Here is a 21,809-nt window from a genome sequence, read left to right on the forward strand (position 1 = left end):
TCCAGTCATTCTATTACCTTAAAGGCATTTATTTTTTTACTTAATTTCACCAGGAAACATGAAAAACCACGGATGGAATCAAACCCAGGATTTCATCCCTGACCTGACATATCAAGCGTTAAGTATTCATTCATAAATGTGACTCACCAATGTAGTCCTATATTTTATTGTGTATATTGCTAAAAGACCAAACATGAATTAATCAACATTAATATGGACTGTGTAAGACTGTTACAAAGCCAATAACAAAACACGAAACAATGCTTACTTGTCTGTTTCAGCGACTACCATTTCCTACTAAAGTTACAAATGGTGGTTGTTGCCTGAGCACTCTGCACTTTGTAGTTATGTATATTAAAATGTATTATTATTCATTCATTTTCTATACCCGCTTATTCCTATTCAGGGTCACAAGGGTCTGCTGGAGCCTATCCCAGCTGTCTTGATTGAAGGTCCATCGTAGTCCATTGGGAAGTCAAGCAGTCTGGATCTTCCCCTCATTTAATGAATTAAGGGCTTTCTTGAGTTCTGTCCGAGCACCGACCAGATTTGTTCTGTCGACTGATATGATGTGCTCGACCTGACCTCTCCTGCAGACAAACCTTCTCAGGTCACGAATACACAAATCTGTGTCTAAGGAATGTGCCATCTCCAAGTGCACAGCTCTGCTGCTCGTACAGGTAAACAGGACTCCATATCATTTAACTCTCATGCGCCAACGACACACACAACACATCTCGAGATTACGCTTGTGCTGCTGAGTTTCCTTTTATAATCCAATACCTTTTACGGAGTTCTGAAAGCATCTAGTTCCTCCCACTGTGTCCAGAGCACTCATGGATGTGTTGTAGAATGAGATCTGAAATGTGAGCATCTTTGGGCAGGATAGAAGGGTGTTCGCCGCCTCTGACATTGCGGATCTGTGTAGGCGTCCGCCTATTCTTATGACACTGCCATCGAGTGTTGGGGTCAAGTTTACAGATTTTTGCTGTATTTTGGGACTGAATGGACATGTTTCTAGAGCTGTCATTTCAGCTGAGAATGATTTGTCTCTGGATGTAGGAGATAACCAACCTTTCGGCCTGCCACTGTGAGGAGCTGTCCACCAAGTGTGGTCCTGAAAGTGTCAAGTTCAACACTCACCTCCTGGTTCCTTGAGCGGGTGGTGACGTGATCCGAGGACAGCTTCTTTCTCTTCCTGACGATCAGCATCAGAGCATCCTTTACCTTAAGGTACCAAGGTACGGCTCTAAGCACCCTTGTCCAATCAGAGAAATATGTCTAATCACACCAAGGGGGTTGCAGGTAACAGGGTTGCAAATCCGTACTAACGTTAGCTTTCTCTCAGGAGTAGGAGCTAGCTGTCGAGCTAACTTTTTTCTTCTGCTACCATGCTAAAAAGGTTATGGTAACAGGGTTGCATGCATGTCGTGGGACACACTTTTCATGAATAATAATTATTTGAAATATGTTATTTAAAACAAATGTTCCCACAGTTACAGGAGAACAAATACCGCAAAAAAATAAAATAAAAATAATAATAATAATAATTTTAACTGTTTTATTTGAGACTGAATTTGGTTAGTAGGAGTGTGGGACAAGAGAAAATGGCATTTTAGGGGGTGCTCCAGACTTATTTGGTATTTTAAAATCTATTTTCAAGCATTCTTTCCTTAGTTTTTTTTGTTTTTGTTTTTCAGATTTGGTCTCAGGACAAGTAAATTTACTCAGAAACTGCATGTTTCAGTATTTTGTATGTGGATTATTTAAAATTTGATGGGACGTAAAATGTCCTCCAATTCTGGAATGATCCATACATTGTTTTGTGTTTAATCAGTAGGTGGTGCATTCCGAAAAAAAGGCATATAAGTATGCGTGAATTGTTATGTGTGAATTTATTGTTGCTCAGAACACACATCAGAACAAGTTCCCATTCACAGAACTCAAATGTACAAGTCTTGATTGAGATACTCTACAATATTGTGTGTATATGTTCAGATGTTGAATTCAGCTTTTTCATATTCTTGACACAGATCCTTTATATTGTCAATGGCATTGTCAAAGTCTTGCTCTTGCATACCGAGACGTTGATACCAATGAAAAAAGGCACGCCGACTATACAGTGCCTCGAATGAATCACTAAGGCGATTCCAGGCATCCTTCACAGCAGTGTTGTTGCTCAGCAGGCACAATGCCCTTTCAGTATATGCTGGGTTTCCACCTCTCACTACCAATGACATGTTGTTGATGCTAACCTGTAAAACAAACAAACAAACAAATAAATAAATAAATAAATGGTCATGTTTCCCAAACAGGGATTCTTACCAAGATAAGCTTTCTTACATTCAATACTGGGGACCAGCTCCCAATCTGGGCGGTGCGTTGGGCTTTGATGGTGGCAATGGTAGCGTCCACATCTTTGAGCATCACATTCCCTCCGTACAGCAGGCAGCAAGACAGGTATCTGCCATTGAATGGGTTAACGTTCAGCATCTGATTGCCTGGCTCAAAGCACGAGCGTGTGATCTGATCCACTGAGAACGGGAAAGGCCTAGCCATCTGAGGATCGACAGCAGGCGCGTAGGAGGCCATAGAGAAGTGAAAACGGGGAGATGGCACCAAGTTGGTCACCAGGTCTGTCAGAGAAACCGTGGGGAAACCACCAAAACGGAGGGAGCCAGTAATGGAGGAAACGATCCGACTTATCAGCCTGTTCAGGTCGCCATCAAGGGTAAGCTTCATATTCCTCTGGCAGAGTTTGTTAAGGGCCTCGTTATCAAACAGGAAGACAAGGTCAGAGAGCTCCATGGTGGCATGAGTGGCCAGAATAGCGTTGTAGGGGTTATGCATGTTGAGATAATCCTCAGTTGGGAGAATTGAGAAGTGCACCTTGGGTGTGCTGTGGTAGTCGGCAGTAAGATGCTCCATCAGCAGAGAGGTGAAACCAGAGCTGCTGCCACCACCTAGGCTGTTGAACACCAGGAAACCCTGAAGGGAGTTGCAGTTTTCAGCCTGTGGACAGGAGGAAACTTTTGTCATCTCATTTGGCATTCTGGAGAATTTTTTTTTTTTTACCCTCCTAATACATACTGTACATGCATGCATGCAATACCTATTTACTCACCTGAATGCGAATCCTTTCCAAAACCTTCTCAATGACTTTACTGTTTTGACCGTAGCGTCCCATCGCATAAGTCTTGCCATTATCCTCACTGCCCTTGATGATCATCTCAGGATGGAAAAGCTGGTGGTAGGTTGAGGTGCGTACCTTATCTAAGGACATACAAAAAAAACAACTTTCATCCAATGTGGTTCTGTCAGGTCTTCCCCTGAACTGACGTCTTTGTCTCCCTCTACCTGTCAGGGATTGCAACTGCTCTTGGTTTTACTTCACCGTGTCCTACCCTTATTCGGTCAACTTCCTGTTGAGAAACTTTCCCACCAGTTCTCTGACTCACCTGTTTCTCGTCTACCTCAACCAGCCCATCTATATAAACCTGACCCAGACAGTGCCTCCTCGTCTGATCGTCAGCTCTAGGCCATGTCTGTTCCTGACCTGTCGAGAAGTCTATTTCCGGGTTTTTCCTCGTGTGCTCCAACCCTGCCTGTACTGACCTTTGCCTGTTCTTTGACCACAGAAGCTTGCCTGCCGATTCGGATTATTCTGCCCTGACCCACCAGCCCGCCCGTGTCCGACCCTCGCCTGTTTCTGGAGTACTCCTCTGCCTGCCGGATTTATCTATAATCTATCTATATTAATAAAAACATTTTCATTGCCGATCCGCTTCTGGTTCCTGAATCGCTATGTGACAGGTTCAGAATATTAGATATTTATTCTATGGAGAAATTATTAATACTACGCCCACAGGAGTCATATACCTGCGACATAGGACTTTGGGCCCACGAAGACAGCTCTGGCAGTGTGCTGTCCATTTGCAGACTCAATAAAGGACACAGATTTATCTCCTGGCATGGAATAGAGCAGCGTCCCGTCAGCCTGGATCCCATGTTCAAGGCAGCAAAGCTCCCAGCAGGCATTGCCAATCATGGATCCAGCATGTCCCACGTGGATGGAGATGTATTCAGGCTGAGAACAACAAACAAACAACAAACAAACAAACAATATATATATATATATATATATACACATATATGAAGTTCACGACTCTCCAACAAGGAACCAAATTTTAACCCACTCTAAGCCGAGTCAAGACATTTTTATGTTATTGGGCTGAACGTGCAGTGTATGTTTTGGTCATTGGATTTTTCGTTCAGAGGCGAATATTAAAAAACGAAAAATGGGCGCTAATTGCCTGTAGGTGGAAGGTTGAGCATTTCGAGCTTCAATCTTGGCGTCAGAAAACAATTTTCACCGTTCCTGACCTGCTTGGCAAATTTCGTAATAATAATCTAATTATTATTATTATTATTATTATTATTATTATTATTATTATTATTATTATTATTATTATTATTAGTAGTAGTAGTAGTAGTAGTAGTTGTTGTTGTAGTATTGTCGTTGTCGTCTCTCAGCCACAATAAAATCTAACCCAGTTGAAACATAAAAATACAAATATCGGGTATAAATCTGATCTGTGTCTCTGCATTCTCTGAAACTTCATCTTTACCATGATCCTGATCAAAGGAAGTAAAATGGACATTTAGAACGACTGTTAAAAACAGTTTACCATTTTTCTTTTGTCGTCACGTCAAGGAGATGCTTACGGAGCCTCCACGGGTCTTGTTGATCAACTGACCAGATGTCGATGTTACTTCTGATCAGTTGAGATAAAGTCGCTTTTTATAGTGCCGCCGGCTGGTGTTGTATCGTTCACAAACGATTAGTTGAAAGGACAGAATTTCTTTCTTTGCCCCCGAGCCCCGGACCCAATATGGAGGCCCCGCCTCCCGGCGGAGCAACGATAGATAGATAGATAGATAGATAGATAGATAGATAGATAGATAGATAGATACTATGTTTAGAATATAGAGCATGCGAGTTTACGTTGTTTTGTATATTTTTGCAAGAGATCATATTTTGGGAGGGCTATGAATGGGTAGGAACAGATATTTTGGGCCTTCGTTTCGCGATGTAGTTTATCCATAGAGTTGGTGTCATGTTACTCTGCACAGAATCTTATAGAATATGTTAAGCATAGATTGCCCATCTTTAAGAATACATTGACTTGTTTAACATATTCATATCAAAGATTAGATTATTATGCATATTTATATCAGTGAGTATATAATTAGGCATAAGCGTCTAGATTAAATGTAATATTACCTTCAACACACACACACACACACACGCACACACGCACACACGCACATGTATGTGGATTATTTAAAATTTGATGGGACGTAAAATGTCCTCCAATTCTGGAATGATCCATACATTGTTTTGTGTTTAATCAGTAGGTGGTGCTTTCCGAAAAAAGGCATATAAGTATGCGTGAATTGTTATGTGTGAATTTATTGTTGCTCAGAACACACATCAGAACAAGTTCCCATTCACAGAACTCAAATGTACAAGTCTTGATTGAGATACTCTACAATATTGTGTGTATATGTTCAGATGTTGAATTCAGCTTTTTCATATTCTTGACACAGATCCTTTATATTGTCAATGGCATTGTCAAAGTCTTGCTCTTGCATACCGAGACGTTGATACCAATGAAAAAAGGCACGCCGACTATACAGTGCCTCGAATGAATCACTAAGGCGATTCCAGGCCTCCTTCACAGCAGTGTTGTTGCTCAGCAGGCACAATGCCCTTTCAGTATATGCTGGGTTTCCACCTCTCACTACCAATGGCATGTTGTTGATGCTAACCTGTAAAACAAACAAATAAATAAATAAATAAATGGTCATGTTTCCCAAACAGGGATTCTTACCAAGATAAGCTTTCTTACATTCAATACTGGGGACCAGCTCCCAATCTGGGCGGTGCGTTGGGCTTTGATGGTGGCAATGGTAGCGTCCACATCTTTGAGCATCACATTCCCTCCGTACAGCAGGCAGCAAGACAGGTATCTGCCATTGAATGGGTTAACGTTCAGCATCTGATTGCCTGGCTCAAAGCACGAGCGTGTGATCTGATCCACTGAGAACGGGAAAGGCCTAGCCATCTGAGGATCGACAGCAGGCGCGTAGGAGGCCATAGAGAAGTGAAAACGGGGAGATGGCACCAAGTTGGTCACCAGGTCTGTCAGAGAAACCGTGGGGAAACCACCAAAACGAAGGGAGCCAGTAATGGAGGAAACGATCCGACTTATCAGCCTGTTCAGGTCGTTGAAATGGGGACGCTCCATATTCCTCTGGCAGAGTTTGTGAAGGGTCTCGTTATCGAACAGGAAGACAAGGTCAGAGAGCTCCATGGTGGCATGAGTGGCCAGAATAGCGTTGTAGGAGCTAAACACAATGGAATCAATTTCAGCCGGGAGAATTGAGAAGTGCACCTTGGGTGTGCTGTGGTAGTCGGCAGCAAGATGCTCCATCAGCAGAGAGGTGAAACCAGAGCTGCTGCCACCACCTAGGCTGTTGAACACCAGGAAACCCTGAAGGGAGTCGCAGTTTTCAGCCTGTGGACAGGAGGAAACTTTTGTCATCTCGTTTGGCATTCTGAAGTATATTTTTACTCTCCTCCTAATACATACTGCACATGCATGCAATACCTATTTACTCACCTGTTTGCGGATTCTGTCCAAAACCTTCTCAATGACTTTAGTGTCGTGGCCACAGTGTCCAGAAAAAATGCACCCAACATTATTATCGTACTCGATAATCATCTCAGGATGGAAAAGCTGGTGGTAGGTTGAGGTGTGTACCGCATCTAAGGGCGTAAAAAAAACAACCTTTTATCAGTTGTGGTTCACAATGTTAGATATTTATTCTACGGAGCAGTTATTAATTAATACTACGCCCATAGGATTCATATACTTGTGGCTTTGGGTATCGCGCCAACAAAGACAGCTCTGGCAATGTGCTGTCCATTTGCAGACTCAATAAAGGACACAGATTTATCTCCTGGCAAGGAATAGAGCAGTGTCCCGTCAGCCTGGATCCCATGTTCAAGGCAGCAAAGCTCCCAGCAGGCATTGCCAATCATGGATCCAGCATGTCCCGTGTGGATGGAGATGTATTCAGGCTGAGAAAAAAAAAAAGAAAAGTAGAATCAACACTGTCAAAAGGATTCAGTTCAGAAGCAAGCCGAATATGCAATATTATTCATCTAGTCAATTTGCTCCCGGTGTGTAACGACCTTTCAGTTGTTAAGTATAGAAACATTCTGGTACCTGCAGTTGTTTATTGGCAATATTATAAGTATGACGCTAAATATATTCAGAATGTAATTTTCTATATATTTAAATGAGAGATTATTAATAACTATATGTTTCGCAGCTCTGTTTAACCCCCCCTCACTCCGTTTCTTTAGAGCTTTAAGAGCCACCTGGGTGGAATATGACTGGCCACCCCCACCAGAGCTGCTAAAGTTTGTTAATCAGCTGCCAATCAGTTTGTCCAAGTTGACATTCATTGACGACTGGTTGAGGATTCACGTCTGGATGCATTTCAGCTCCGTCTTGCGTCAAAGGCGAGAACAAGGGTAAGTGAACAGCCGCTCTGTGCAGCGTTGAATGATGAACACATGTTTAAATGAAGTTGATAAGTAAGGTGTACCTACAGTTAGCCTGATAGCCGTACCGTAATTAGCATAATGAATTGATTTGTACGAGAAGCATTAGCCTGCGCTGGTACATGTGGAAAAACAAACGTGACTGCAGCCCCAAGCAAGACTAACTCTTAACTGACACACTCTCTGTGTGTGTCTGTGCGAGCAACTCGGTCGCCTATTAAATAAAAGTTGCGTCACAAAATACAAGCGTCGAGGCTTTTTTTTTTTTTTTTTTTTTTTTTTTTTTGAGTGGAGGTTAGACGTTTAGCGTTAGCTTTTAGCTCGAGCAGTAGCATAGCGTCCACACAGGCTGTGTGTAGCAGACTGCCACACAACATACAATCCGTGTCCGGCGTCACGTATTACACGGTTCAGTCTACAGCAAGATTCATTTCATACACGTGTGCAGACCAAACAGATTGGTGTTGCTGTACCATAATTAGAGGGTGATATAATTGCATGTGATACCCATGTGTTTTTTTTTATTATTTTTTATTTTTTTATTTTCTGACTTTATTATTTCTAACCAAATAAAATGCATGATTTCTTCAGGGTCTCACTGTCTAGTGATGGAGACAAAGCAGGATGAAAAGGACTAAAAAAAAAAAAAAAAAAAAAAAACACAACTCAAACTCAAACTTTGGTAACTTGAATGTAATTCTCTCAAAGGGATTTTTGATGTGTACACACTTTGTACCTGTTATGAATAATAATTAAAAAAAAAAATCATTCATAACTAAACTCAGTTGTTTGTTTCCATCTCTATAAGTTAACAAAGATACATATACTGTATACCTGGGTATACCTTGTCCAGGGTTTCTGAAGATTCCGTCTATCCTATCTCTTGAGTTATCCAGCTTCACCCACACATTTTTTGCGGATGAGCCTGTCGAGCCTATTCGATCTTCGACATTATCCCTACATTTGTATCTTGTTGGGCTGAACGTATCAACTAATGCGAATATAGAGACGTGTAGTGTCTACATTGTATGCATTGTATTTGTTGTGTTTGTTTATTGACAAATTGCGAAATATTTTTAACAGGCTGAAAAGAAATCAGTTTAAATGGATATACACTTACTCTCGTTACTATTAGAAAAGCGCGGAACACAGCCTGCGAGCACAGCCGGTGCAAAAAATAATGTTTCATTCGTGAAATGACCCTCAAGAGACTTTAGTTCATTAAAGGGTTTCCTGTCATCTACTGAGTATTCAAAAACCCTGCTAGCCATTACTTTGGCGGGATGTTCATTAATTCTTTAACGTTAATACGTCACCCATTTGTGGAACTCAACATTAAAGGAGTTTAAAAGAAAAAAACAAAACAAAACAAGGATAGACTTCAATGTGTTTTTTTTTTTTTTTTTTTAAAGTGGAAATAGTTCCCTTTTGGTTTGTCGTGGACCAAAAGTCAGAGCTTGTGACTTTTTTTTTTTGGCATCATTTTGCATCGACCTGCAAACAAGCTCAAATTGTGCCTTTTTTTGTTGAAGACAGAGACTCGGCCTGAGAGATTGAAATGCAGGTGAGGATCACACGCCTGAGTTTTGTTCCCACGTCTCGACGACGTTCGTACCCCGTGAAATTCTTCTAGTTTAGGTAATGTTTTTTTTGCCCGCAGGTGGCACAACACCGTTCCTGACCTACTTGGCGAATTTCGTCAAAATTGAATAAGGGAAAAGGGCTCAAAATTTGACGAGTTAGGTAATAATCATAATAATCATAATAATAATAATAATAATAATAATAATAATAATAATAATAATAATATTCGAAGCACGTTCGAGCCCTCTCGTCGGGCTCAACACCAGTAAAACAAATCACCATAAATCATTTGAAACATAAAAATACAAAAATCGTGTATCATTTGAAATGTGTCTCATGATCCTGATAAAAGGAAGTAAAATGGAAACTTTGAACGACTGTTAAAAACAGTTTACCATTTTTGTTTCTGTCGTCACGTCAAGAAAACGCTGAGAAGCTTCGAGGGGTCTTTTGTTGATCGACTGACCAGATGTCGACGTTACCTCTGATCAGTTGCGATAAAGTCGCTTTTTATAGTGCCGCCGGCTGGTGTTGTATCGTTCTCGAACGATTAGTTTGAAAGGACGGAATTTCTTTCTTTGCCAGGCCCCGCCTTCCGGTAGAGCAACGACATATGTAGTTTGTTCTATCGGAATTGCCATATATGTATATATAGACTCGGCCTGAGAGAGGTGCATTGTTATTTTAATTAACTAAACAAATTATACTTTAAAATAATATAGTAAAGTAAGTTGACTTACTTGACTTACTCATGAGGGTCAGTTTCATTTTTTGTATTTTGTAAATAAAATTGGACCTAATCTGAATCGGCTACTGGGTCCAGGCACTCTTTGATTTTCATGTGACAGTATGTGCACCATAGACGTTACTGTTATGATTGACCCAGCTGTTTGAAGTAAGATGGCTGCCATCTGGCAGCGTCACTCTGCATCAAGCCCCCAGAGTCCACGATGGCATCCCATTCATTTCAAAGGAGTTGCTCACCCAGTGCATGGCTCCAAAAAAGTTTTTGACTTCCGTATTGATGGGATAATAGAGCAATAATAGAGCATGCGCAGTTGTCAGTGTGGAGACAGACGTGCGCGCTCACGAACCGTACAAGCGTGGAAATTAAAGTATTTTACGGAAAAACTGACGATGTTGTTTCGAAATTTTATAAATAATAATAGCAATAATAATCTGCGCCCCCGGACATAGCTTGCACACGCTTTTTATTCTTTTTTTTTTTTTTTTACTGAACAATTACAAACAAACAAGGCACAACGAACAGAGATTATAGTTTTGAGGGGACTTTCTATATCAAGTCAAATAATTCTAATAAAGTAAATAAACGAAGGGCTTTTCTATCCTTAACTAATTTTAAAGATTTGCAAAAGAGTAAGAAGTCTTTTCACACAAGGCCGTGGAGGGGAGTGCCTTTCCTCCTGTAGTCATCCCAATCTGGGGAGGAGCTGCAAACAAAACTTCAAAAGGACTGAGATTAGCGCGTGTGCGTCTCCTCATTCTCATGTACATCAGGACAATGGGAAGAGCTTTTGGCCATGGCAGGCCAGTGTCGGCACAACACTTAGCTAACTTGCTTTTCAGCGTACCATTCTCACGCTCAATCGCCCCACCACTGGCAGGGTGATAAGCACAATGTTTTCTGAGGTCAATGCCAAACAGTTTGCCGATTTGATTAAGTGCCTCGTTAGCGAAATGTGTCCCATTGTTGCTGGATATTTTGTTTGGAATTCCCCATCTGGGAATTATCTCAGTCAGCAAGGCCTTGGCCACGTCGTTAGCTGATTGTGTGGGAACGCTTTGAACCATGACCAGACAATACTTTTTCCCTGCTGACGGTGTCAACTCGATAAAGTCCACCATGACGTGTTCAAATGGTCTGGTTGGAGCCGGGTGTGCTGTTTTTGCTGCCATCTTGACTAGTCTTCCTGCATTTTGTGAGAGGCAGATTAAACACGCTTCACAATGCTTCTATGCCACGACTGAAAACCCTCTAGTGTGTCAATTTAGCGAAATGTGGGAATAAATGCTTTGGCAGACACGGGTTACCGTTTGGTCCTACCCAAATGTTAGAAACGCGGTCCCAGCGTGCACCGGCGGAGCGCCAAGCGGCCTTCTCCTTTGCTGTGGCGAAGGACTGCATCTCAGCCAGCTATGCATCAGCCTCCTCAACTGAGGCTGTCATCGTCGGTGCTGCGGCTGACGAGGGTGCAGGCTGCCTTGCAGCTGACTTCGCTGCCGTGTCAGCTCTGGCGTTGCCCTCGGAGACAGGGTCACGAAGGTTAGTGTGAGCAGAACATTTACATACTGCTATTTGGGAGGGCAAAAGTATGGCCTGCAAGAGGTTAGCAATAAGCACATGATTCAACACCGGCTTCCCGTCTGACTTGAGGAAGTTCCTGCATTTCCACAATGCCCCAAAGTCATGAACCACACCAAACGCATAATGGGAGTCTGTGTAGATTGTGACAGACTTGCCCTCTGCAAATTTACACGCTTCAGTTAGTGCAACCAGCTCTGCCCCTTGTGCTGAGAGGTGACATGGAAGGGAGTCAGAACAGATGACCTCCGAGTCGGAGACTCTGTTGGTGCTTTTGTCGTCCCGGAACGCTGAACCATCTGCGTAGAAAACAAAATCAGCATTAGCAAGGGGTTCGTCAGTCAGGTCAGGTCGGGGCAGGCAAATGTGACGTGTGCTGCTCTGCTAAAATCAGGGACACGGCGTGTGGTACCAACAACGTGAGCTGCGCATATCCCACAATGTCACGGGATGCTGACAGGGATTTTTCAGCGGCAGCTGTGGCGCGCAGACACTTCGGCAGGCCTGCTGCAACCGGATCGAGCTTAGCTGAAAAATAACCAACAGGTCTGAGGTCAGTGCCGTGTTTCTGCAAAAGAACAGAAGTCATGCATCCTTCTCTCTCATCAACAGCCTGAACGAACGTTTTCATGGGGTCGGGGATGCCTAAAGTGGGCGGCGACTGCAGGGCCTTTTTCACAGCTGTAAATGCGTGTTCAGCTGCTTCTGACTCGGCGAGCTGAGATGACATAGTCATGCCTAGTTTGTGAATGAGCTCCTCTGGATCCTCTTTTCCGGCCCTCGCGATCACTACCTTGGCTGCGGTGGGCATGGTTCTGCCTGCGGTGTCTTCCTTTGTCAGCACATTCTCTGGCCCAGTGACCCATTCGGCCGCAGATGTGGCATGCCCCCTTTTCGCCTCTGTCTCCGCTAGTCCCCCTTCGTCGGTTGTCGTTGTTGCTGTAGGGCCGTCTCGCCGTGTCACTGAGGTGCTTCATCATGGTGAGGGAGGCCCGCTTTATCTTCTTGTCCTCTGCATCGTTGGCCTCCTGCAGAAGCCTCTCAGCGTGCACTGCATGACGTCGGACCTCTGTCAGCCGGGCATCTTCGATCCCCACTAAGCTTTTTGTTAACACTCCCTGGAGTTTGTGTTGCTCTGGTCAGTGGCTGCTATGTGCCGCATCCCTGTTGTGAAAACATTAAGTTTTCTTTTCACTAAATAATGTTAACTAAATTATGTAAACTACAACTCAGGTTACATCACAATTCTTACTTTATACTGTGTTTCAGTTCAATAAGTGATCTTGTTCCTATTGGCTTGTGATCATAGTTAAGATGCAAAAAAATTAACATAGCCTTTAAAAATCCCTGAAGCCTAGCTGTCTGGTTCACATAAATGTCAAGCTCTACTAATCTTTTCCCTATATTAAAGTAATTTCTAATGTAAATTGTTTTCTACATACACTGTTTAATTAAACATGATGTAAGACTAAAAGGCTGCTGCATGACAAATACACTGTTACCCACAAGGCTGTAATAAAATGTTTGACTTATTTTGATGAAATGGGACAGTTTATTTCAGATAAATTGCTTTGTGTTTCTGAGAGGAAGCATCCATGGCATCTGACCTTGGCATCCATTACAAAGGAAATGCCAACCAGTCTGTCTGAGATAGGTGAAAAATTTTAACCTGTTTTGAAAGTTTAATATGTGTAAATTGATTTTTTTTTTTATTTTCCTTTTTTTTAAATTTATTTATTTATTTTTTTACAGTGGATACTCTTAACGGTCTGGTGTGTAAAATTCTGCTCGATAAAAAGCTTAACATACTGCCCATTCATATTTGCTCCCATTTAGCTGCCATTTTGCACCACCATTTTTCGAGTCCTTAAGGAAGGACTGGACCTTTTAATCTATGTACACCGTTATTGTGTACATACTTTAGTTTTGATTCCATAGGCCTAATAACTGAATTTGCATTTTAGTTTTCATTATCTATCAAGCATTTGTTCTTATTTGGAAAGATCAGCAACACCAAATTTGTAAAAAACAATATTATTGAATTGAATTTTATTTTCGTTTACATTGTTAATTTAGAACAATATCGTGCGAAAATTATCTATTTATTAAAAAAAAAAAACACAACAAACAACTGCAACAACAACAAAAAACCTTCCAAAACAAATTTGCACAACCAGATACATTCACATTTTTTAAACAACTCTGTAAACAAAAAAAAGGAGTAGGCTGAAGCCGAAGCTTCAATTGATGTGATATTTGATCTGATTTTCATATGATATGATTAATTGATATTTTCTGATTGATTTTCTAACCGGACGTTCAACGAGGATGTTCTTCACTTTCATACTCATGACAGAGATTGTTGATATTTTCGATGGCATTGTCAAAGTCTTCCTCTTGCATCCCCTCATTTAAATACCAATTGACAAAGGCACGCCGACGATACATTGCCTCGAATCTCTGACTAAGCTGAGTCCAGACATGCCTTAGACCAGTGGTGTTGCTCAGCATGCACAACGATCTTTCAGTATATGCCGGGTTGATACTTGGCACTTTCCATGGCATGTTGGCGATGCCCTTCTGTAAGACAAAGAATTGTTTTAGAGAAAGTGTCTCCCCAGCTGTGATTTTTACAACATGCAACTTACACTGAATATTGGGCCCCAGTTCACAAACTGGAGGTTGTATCGCTCTCGCAGGGTGGAAAATGTGTTTGCCACATGTTGGTCAACCACATTGCCTTGATACAGCAGTAAGCAAGCCAAATACCTGCTGCTCAATGGGTTTGTGTTCAGGACTTGTCTTCTAGGGTCAATGCAAGAGGTTGCCAAGTCATACACTGAATCCTGGAAAAACCCAATCATCTGGGGAGAGATGGCAGGGGCGTAGGAGGCTGCAGCAAAATGGTAACGGGGATATGGCACCAAGTTGTTCACTATTTCATTGAAAGTTAGTCGGGGTGATCCACCAAAACGTTGGGCGGCAGTCATGGAGGAAATGATCCGACTGATCAGCCTGTTCACGTCTTTGAAAGTAGGGCTCTGTATTCCAAGGTGTGTACTGCAGATATTGAAGACAGCCTCGTTTTCAAACAAGAACAAAACGTCAGAGGGCTCCATGGTGGCATGAGTAGCCAGGATTGAGTTGTAGGGGGCAGTCACTTGATGTTCATGGAGAGATGGGAGAACTGACAGCTGCATTTTGCGTTTGTTGTACTCTGCAGCAAGATGCTCCATCAGCAGGGAGGTGAAACCAGAGCCGGTGCCACCACCTAAGTTGTGAAACACCAGGAAACCCTGAAGAGATATGCAACCCTCGGTCTGTGGGCAGAAAGAAACTTTTGTCATCTCATTGGGCATTTTTAAACGTTTGTTTTTTTGTTTTTTTAAACTCTGTTAATGCTACATAGTTACCCACCTGTTTGCGGATTCTGTCCAAAACCCGCTCAAGGATTTGTCTGTCTTGGGGGTTGTATCCACTGGCATAAATGTTGCCAGTATTCTGATTGCCCGTAATCATCATCTCAGGTTGAAAAATCTGCCGGTAGGTCCCAGTGCGCACCTGATCTAAGGGCATAAAAAAAGAAAGAAGCAGGTATTTTTAGTTTTCTTCACCCTGCTCATTTTCAATCGCTTGACTGGAATTAATAAATAAACAAATAATTGAGAGTACAAGTAGAGAGGAAAAGTGATAGAAGCTATACCTGCACAGAGGGACAATCCCTTTAATGGGAGAGACAGATATCTCTCAGCAGTCTCGGCCAATAGCAGTTTAACTGACAATGAGTAAGCGTTGTGGAAAAATAAGGTCTTAAGTCTAGACTCAAGTAAACTATTTGTGTCTGCAGCCAGAACCCAGGATGAGACATGGTTCCAGTGTGAAGGAGCTGAATAAGTTCTCTAAATGCATTTATACAGGAATCATACATACCAATGGAGGAGGACTCCAAGTCCACCAAGACAGATCTGGAGACACGCTGTCCAGCACTGGTCTCATTGAAGCAGACAGATGGATTTTCTTGCACGGAAGGGAGCAGCGTCCCGTCCGTCTGGATCCCATGTTCCAGGCAGAAAAGCTCCCAGCAGGCATTGCCAATCCTGACACCAGTCTGACCCACGTGGATGGAGATGTATTCCTGAAAAACAAACAAACAAACAAACAAACAAACAAAAAAACAGAACAAAAACAAAGAAAAACAAACATTATTTAACTAGATTGTGCATGGAATTATCCTCAACACAAATACCTAAACTTTTCCTTTTTATTTGTCACTGGAATTTTAGTTGTATTTTATTATTTCGTTAGTTAAAAGCATGTATCAATTTCTTATCCGGGCCTACTGTGAGGTTGCTATCGAACAAGCTCATCCCTCTACTTCAAAAATGGCCTCAAGATAAGAGATGCTGAGAAGAAACCGGAATGTAAGTTTTTAAAATTCCTTCCCCACCAACCATTTCGTTCTCTCTCTCCTTGATCAGGTTTCTGTGAATCGATGGCCGCTGCCTCGCCGTTTCATCGAATTACCAAAAGCGTCTGCGGTGCGTGCAGTACCAACTTTGTGAAGTTTGCCCCCCACCCTCAATAAAACCTTTCAAAAATACTCTCAATTGTTTATGCTTCGTTTTATGCAACGATTAAAAATAAAACTAGTTTGCCTGTCTAAACTGTATCTCAAGTATTACCGTTTGTAAAAGAGAAAAATAAATAAAAATAAACACAATTCAGGTATTTAAGGTACGCATTTAGTTCAATTTTGTTTCAGATTTAAAGGGAAATATGTTCAGACTGAACAGCGCTTAAGTCGACGTTTCTCAGTGAAATACAGCAGACCAAATACACAAAGCAGCCGCTTTCAGACTTCTGGGACGCTTCTGAAACGTGCTCGCGCCGCGCGGGCGGGCGTTTTTGGCGTGGATTTGGGGTAACAGTACGTGTGACCTTGAGTTCAGGAAGGAAGGATGGTTGGGTACAACACAGTCCGCGGGAGTTTTGACCGGTGACTGTGTTTTACCAGCGTTTTACCAGTGTTTACCAATGTTTTACCACCAGTTCACACCGATAGCGTCGCGCGGAAACCGCTGGGTAACGGTCGCGGCCATCCGCTGTTCGTTAACGGCAGTATATATATATATATATATATATATATATATATATATATATATATATATATATATATATATGTATATATATATATATATATATATATATATATATATGTATATATATATATATATATATATATATATATATATATATATATATGTATATATATATATATATATATATATATATATATATATATATATATATATATATATATATATATATATATATATAAAAGATGGAAACGTTTAACATAGCTTTCGAACAAATATTTAAATACAAACAAACAAAAAACAAAACAAAACAGCATCTACCATTTCTCTTTTGTCGTAGTCACAGAGAAGGATGCGGACGAGCTTCGATGGGGTCTGATGGATCGACTGATAAGAGGTAGATGGTGATGTGGTGGATGACGACGAGATAAGGCTGTCTTATATACGCAAGTGCAGCCCTCGCGCTGGGCTGGGGAGTATTCCGCTGTTATTGGTGACATCACTGTATTTTCGTGTTTTTCCTTATTCCCTTTTGACAAAAATGTATGGGACTGCCTCCCAGATCCCACCTGACTATATGAATAATTTCGCAGTTTGTCTTTATCGTTAAAAAAAAAAAAAGTTTCAGTGTGTACCGTTAGCTAAACAGTCTGGCCCCCATAATGTTGGGCACAGGGCTTTGCACAGTGTTCGTGGCCTTTGCGAATAATAATAATAATAATAATAATAATAATAATAATAATAATAATAATAATAATAATAATAATGATGATGATGATGATGATGATGATGATAATAATAATAATAATAATACATTTCAACTAAGTGAGAAACTCAGTGAAGCACTTCATTTTAACAACAGTGCTATTTAATCCCATGGAAATATTGCAATAGTTGGTCTGCTGTTGACTAGTTAGGTTCAAAAGATCTTGAATAGCTGGAAGAAAAGAGGTAAACTTAGGATGGAAATTAAACTAAGTAAACAAGGATAGAAATGTGAATACAGGTATTCTTGAGTACATTCTTTTATTTATAACTTCTGCAGAGTGGGAGAGTGACATGGCCTCTCTAGTCCTACTCCATCTTCTATCTCCACAACCAGCTAAAAGGAAGTGGTCAAAAGAAAAATCAGTGTTGGAGAGGCAATAGACCACCTTGTGAAATTTCAAAATGTTTGTCAGGACAGTGTGATCTAATTCCAAATCTTTTGGATGCATGCAATATTTTTTGAACCGATGGCTTAACATGGCGATGCTTGTGTTTGTGTGTCAGACCTGCCAGAGCCTTGAGGGTCACCTCATCACCACTGAAGGAAACCTCCAGCCAGTCTCCTTGCCTCAGGCACTGAAAAAGCACAGGTTTACGGCCTCTACATTGTCTCGGGTATGAAGGTTCTTCTTTGCCAGTCATATACATCCTTGGGCGCATTTGATGAGCTATTCAAATCCCACTTTATTTTCAGCGAGAAGTATGACGATTCCCTATCCAGACTATACGCATTTCTACAGAGTAATCTGTACAACATTGATGTCGGTATAACAGAAGAAACTGTGTCATCAGGAGTAGATAAATAGGCTTTATTTATCTACTCCTGATGACACAGTTTCTTCTGTTCTCACTGTTCTCATCACGTGGTTGGGAAGTTTTTTGGTTTCGGAGAAGACGACAAAATCAAAAGGACGTTAAATGCAAAGATTGTTCTGACTTAAGGAAACAATACAAATTTATTCAACCACCTCAAATGTCACTACAGAGCACATTTTGAGAAAGACCGCTCTTCCTCTTACTGCAGATTTGGTGTGCAGCACTCTTTTCATGAGGGTCAAAGCCAGTAGTAAGCTCTGTTACATGGCCCTTGTGGAGTGGAGAATTCCTCAAATTAACAAGCAAGAAATAATAACAAAGAAAAAAAATCACATCTACTGCTCATCATTTGTAAATTTACAAAAACTAGCTACTCTACATTTCTATAAAGCAAGTGTTTATTTATTTATAAACTTTTCATAATAATTCCAAGATATTAATAATAATATAATAGTGATAATAATTCATTGTCGATGTACAGTGTCACAAAGGGGGCATGTGTGATTGTAGATCTGCGTTTTCAAGCCAGACCATCGTTATGACGATGTTATTTTCTCTGGAGTCACATGTTATGTTCATACACTTTAACTTTTCTCTAACTTAATTGTCTGCCTATTTGGGCATTGATTTACACATTCCCTGTAGACCCCTTTTTCCCCCAGCCAATTCCAGCCCCAGTGACGAGACTTTCTCTGGTTAGCCGGGTACTGGGAGTTTCAGAACCATGTCGCTGAGCTAATTAGGTACAGATGTCAGGAGCTGAGAAATTCAGTGACACCAATCAATCACCCAGCAGTGAGCACACGTTCCACAGGAGCGAGCGAGGTGCGTTTAGGTCGCACGGAGAGCACAGCGCTGGCTGTCTCGGGATCATGTAACGTGTTTGCGGTAGTCATCGAGACGATTTCACAGAAATAATCGCAAAACACAGACCCATGGGGAATTAATGTGAAATTACTTTTTCTTTTTTTCAAGGGCATTATTTTTTTTTACTGGCCCCACCGGGTTTTTAAAGCATTTCTATTGTCAACCCCAGTATTTTTTCTTTTTCCACTGCATTACAACCAAATTGTAATCAGTAATAGTTATGACCAATGAGCTATTATTGAATGTTTACACTTTTAATATCACTAACTGTAGTGGGAAAGTTATTGCTCATGTTGTTTCTCATGTTTTCTGTGTCTCTTTTAACAATCTTCATGTCTTCCTCTGTGAATTTGCACTTAAACAATGGCCAAAATGCGAGGTTGTTTATGTATGTCCTATTGTATCAGTGTTCTTCGACAGGCCTTGTGACTTGCCATATTTTGGCCTAGTAAGTGTCTTATGTCTGTTTCTCTGTGAGAAGAGATTATATATCCTTGAGAGGGCTACATCCTCTAGCAGGCTTCTGTCTCTTATCTTACCTTGGCAGAGGAAGAGAAACATATGCATATATATCAACTAATTAGATTCTCATGTATATTCAATGATATACAAACTTTGTCCACCCTTGTATGTGTTGAACATTCCAGCGCCAATGCTGTTTCGAACACTGCTGTTGTTCCTCTTGCAAGATTAAATCTTCATCTGCCAGTGCTCAGATTTAGTCTTTTTCACTCGCCCTAGCTAAACTTTGTTGTTCCGCAACAGGTGGTGTCTGAAGTGGGATACGATTATTAAAAATTTTATATTTAAAACAACAATTGGAAAAGTTTGGGATTTCACGGGTGGCTTCCGGAATTCCCTGAACAGAGGTTGGTCACACTGGATTATTGAGGAAGATAATCTAGTCTCCAGTGAGACTTGTCATATGAAGCGGAGGGCTTATTCTGCATTCTGGTTGTTGCTTTTGGAATCATACTACTACTACAGCGAAAGAAATGAAAAAACTCCAGCAATTGGTGAGTGGAAAATTGGATTTTACATTTTCATATGTAAAGGCATTCCGTCCTTGTTTTCCTGTTTCATAGGTTTTTATCTGCCAAAATAGGTTGTGATTTTCCAGAGCTATTTATTCTTTAATTTTTTTTATTTTGTCATAGGTTTTTGTGTGTGAAGATAAAAGCGCGCATGGGTAAGTTTGAGACGTCCAACATCAGTGCAGAGGTGATATCTGTAAGGGAGGATACAGTTTTAACAACTGACAGACAACAGAAGTACTTGGGGTGACTATAAATTAACCAAGTTTGTTTTTTATGTCCAATAAGTTTTAAGACCAATTGGGTTCTACTCAGGACAAAATGCAACAGGCCTCTGGCCCAATAGTATAAAAGGAAATATGGGATGGATGCTGGTAAATTTCTGACATACTGCTGGCATGATTAATTTGGGTTTCCTAAAAATGGTTCATTTTCGGAAATAAAGGTGAAAGATTTGGAAATTAAAAGAAAGAAAATGTAAAATGTTTACTGACAAAATTAAATTAAAACGTTAAAGTGGTGACTATCCAACTAATGGAAGCAAAAGGGAATATTCTTGGCATGTGGAAAATGGAAGTGGAGAATGGGGAGAGAAGACCTCCTGCACCTGTTGCCCATCCGCTATCAGTGCAACGGCCAGCACAGGCACCACAGCCACTTCCTCGACAGCAGGTCCAGACACTGTACACACACCAACAACAGACTCCATCTTTGAATCAACAGCAGCCACTGCACTGCTTTGAGCCTGCAGTCCAACTGCTGCTAGCAGCTGCAGCAGGAGTTCTCACACAGCGACCAAGATGGTAAAATGGGCAAAGAAAGAGGCAAGAGGAGGAGGACACTGAATAACCGGGTCACAACAGGCACTGATAGAGCAGCATGCACATCGAATACAACATAGTATGGGTGTTCAAGTGCAGATGAATGCACTGATGAAGAAGCTGATCTTTCAGCATCAATGGTGCAGGTGGGTGGAACCCAAGGACCTATGCTGGTGTTCCGTCCGTGGACCATGGCTGACATGAAGGAGGCTATAAAGCAGCTCCCTCCTGCCACCCATGGTGGTAAAGATTTTGCAATTTGCAAAATAATTTCTACTATTTTGTCTGACTCGCATGCCTACCTTTTCTGAGATAAAAGCCCTGCTGAGCAGACGCCTCACACCCAGCCAGTTTGTGAAATCTGTGACCGTCTACACTGACTGTCGCTATGCTTTTGGAGTGGTTCATGATTTTGGCATGTTGTAGAAGCAAAGAGGATTTCTCACCTCCTCTGACTCCCGCATCTGTAACTCTTCTCAGGTTGCAGCGCTGCTTGAAGCTATTCTGCTTCCTTCTGCAATCGCTGTGTGTGAATGCTCCACACAGGGGGGAGTGATTCTGTGTATAGGGGAAACCACAGGGCCGATGTTGCAGCTTAGGCTGCAGCTACACTCCCGCTCGCCTGACTTGCAACCATTGTGTAACGGGCACACAGAATGTGCAGGTTATTAGGATCAGAGTCTAGGTTCAGGTGCCAACTAACTCTCCTTCAACTAATCGTTGTGGGAGTCACCTGCCTCAGAGTACCTGGGTCAGCTTCTACAGGCTATGGAACTGCTAAAGTTTGACAATACCTGCACATGATTTTAGTGTCTGCAGATGTAGAATACCAAAGCACTGTTTAAAGGTCACCTATTATACTAA

At 41.4% G+C, this 21,809-nt stretch overlaps 2 protein-coding genes across 4 annotated transcripts; both read right to left on the minus strand.

Moving 5' to 3' along the window:
• Nucleotides 1-1,876: 1,876 nt before the first annotated feature.
• On the minus strand, nucleotides 1,877-9,760 carry LOC142898827 (tubulin alpha-1C chain-like). Of its 2 annotated transcripts, none has more exons than XM_076042064.1 (5): nucleotides 9,616-9,760; nucleotides 3,880-4,087; nucleotides 3,125-3,273; nucleotides 2,344-3,012; nucleotides 1,877-2,255 (listed from the first exon to the last, which is right to left on the minus strand). In XM_076042064.1, exons 1-5 carry the CDS (start codon nucleotides 9,616-9,618, stop codon nucleotides 1,995-1,997), a joined length of 1,290 nt encoding a protein of 429 aa, XP_075898179.1. In that variant the 5' UTR covers nucleotides 9,619-9,760; the 3' UTR covers nucleotides 1,877-1,994. The 2 variants fall into 2 exon arrangements, with proteins under 2 accessions (XP_075898179.1, XP_075898178.1); XM_076042063.1 differs by lacking the exon at nucleotides 9,616-9,760 and adding an exon at nucleotides 4,689-4,868.
• Nucleotides 9,761-13,857: 4,097 nt separating this feature from the next.
• LOC142898767 (tubulin alpha-1B chain-like) lies at nucleotides 13,858-17,101 on the minus strand. 2 transcript variants are annotated; one of them, XM_076041962.1, is made up of 5 exons: nucleotides 16,961-17,101; nucleotides 15,474-15,678; nucleotides 14,961-15,109; nucleotides 14,192-14,863; nucleotides 13,858-14,123 (listed from the first exon to the last, which is right to left on the minus strand). In XM_076041962.1, the coding sequence occupies exons 1-5, from the start codon at nucleotides 16,961-16,963 to the stop codon at nucleotides 13,863-13,865; spliced, it is 1,290 nt and encodes a 429-aa protein (XP_075898077.1). In that variant the 5' UTR covers nucleotides 16,964-17,101; the 3' UTR covers nucleotides 13,858-13,862. The 2 variants fall into 2 exon arrangements, with proteins under 2 accessions (XP_075898077.1, XP_075898078.1); XM_076041963.1 differs by lacking the exon at nucleotides 16,961-17,101 and having other exon boundaries at nucleotides 14,961-15,104; nucleotides 15,474-15,603.
• Between the last annotated feature and the right edge of the window lie 4,708 nt (nucleotides 17,102-21,809).

The sequence above is a fragment of the Nelusetta ayraudi genome, unplaced genomic scaffold (genome assembly GCF_046127955.1).
Source record: "Nelusetta ayraudi isolate G7.1 ecotype Tasmania unplaced genomic scaffold, CSIRO-AGI_Nayr_v1 ptg000070l, whole genome shotgun sequence".
Classification (NCBI taxonomy): Eukaryota; Metazoa; Chordata; class Actinopteri; order Tetraodontiformes; family Monacanthidae; genus Nelusetta; species Nelusetta ayraudi.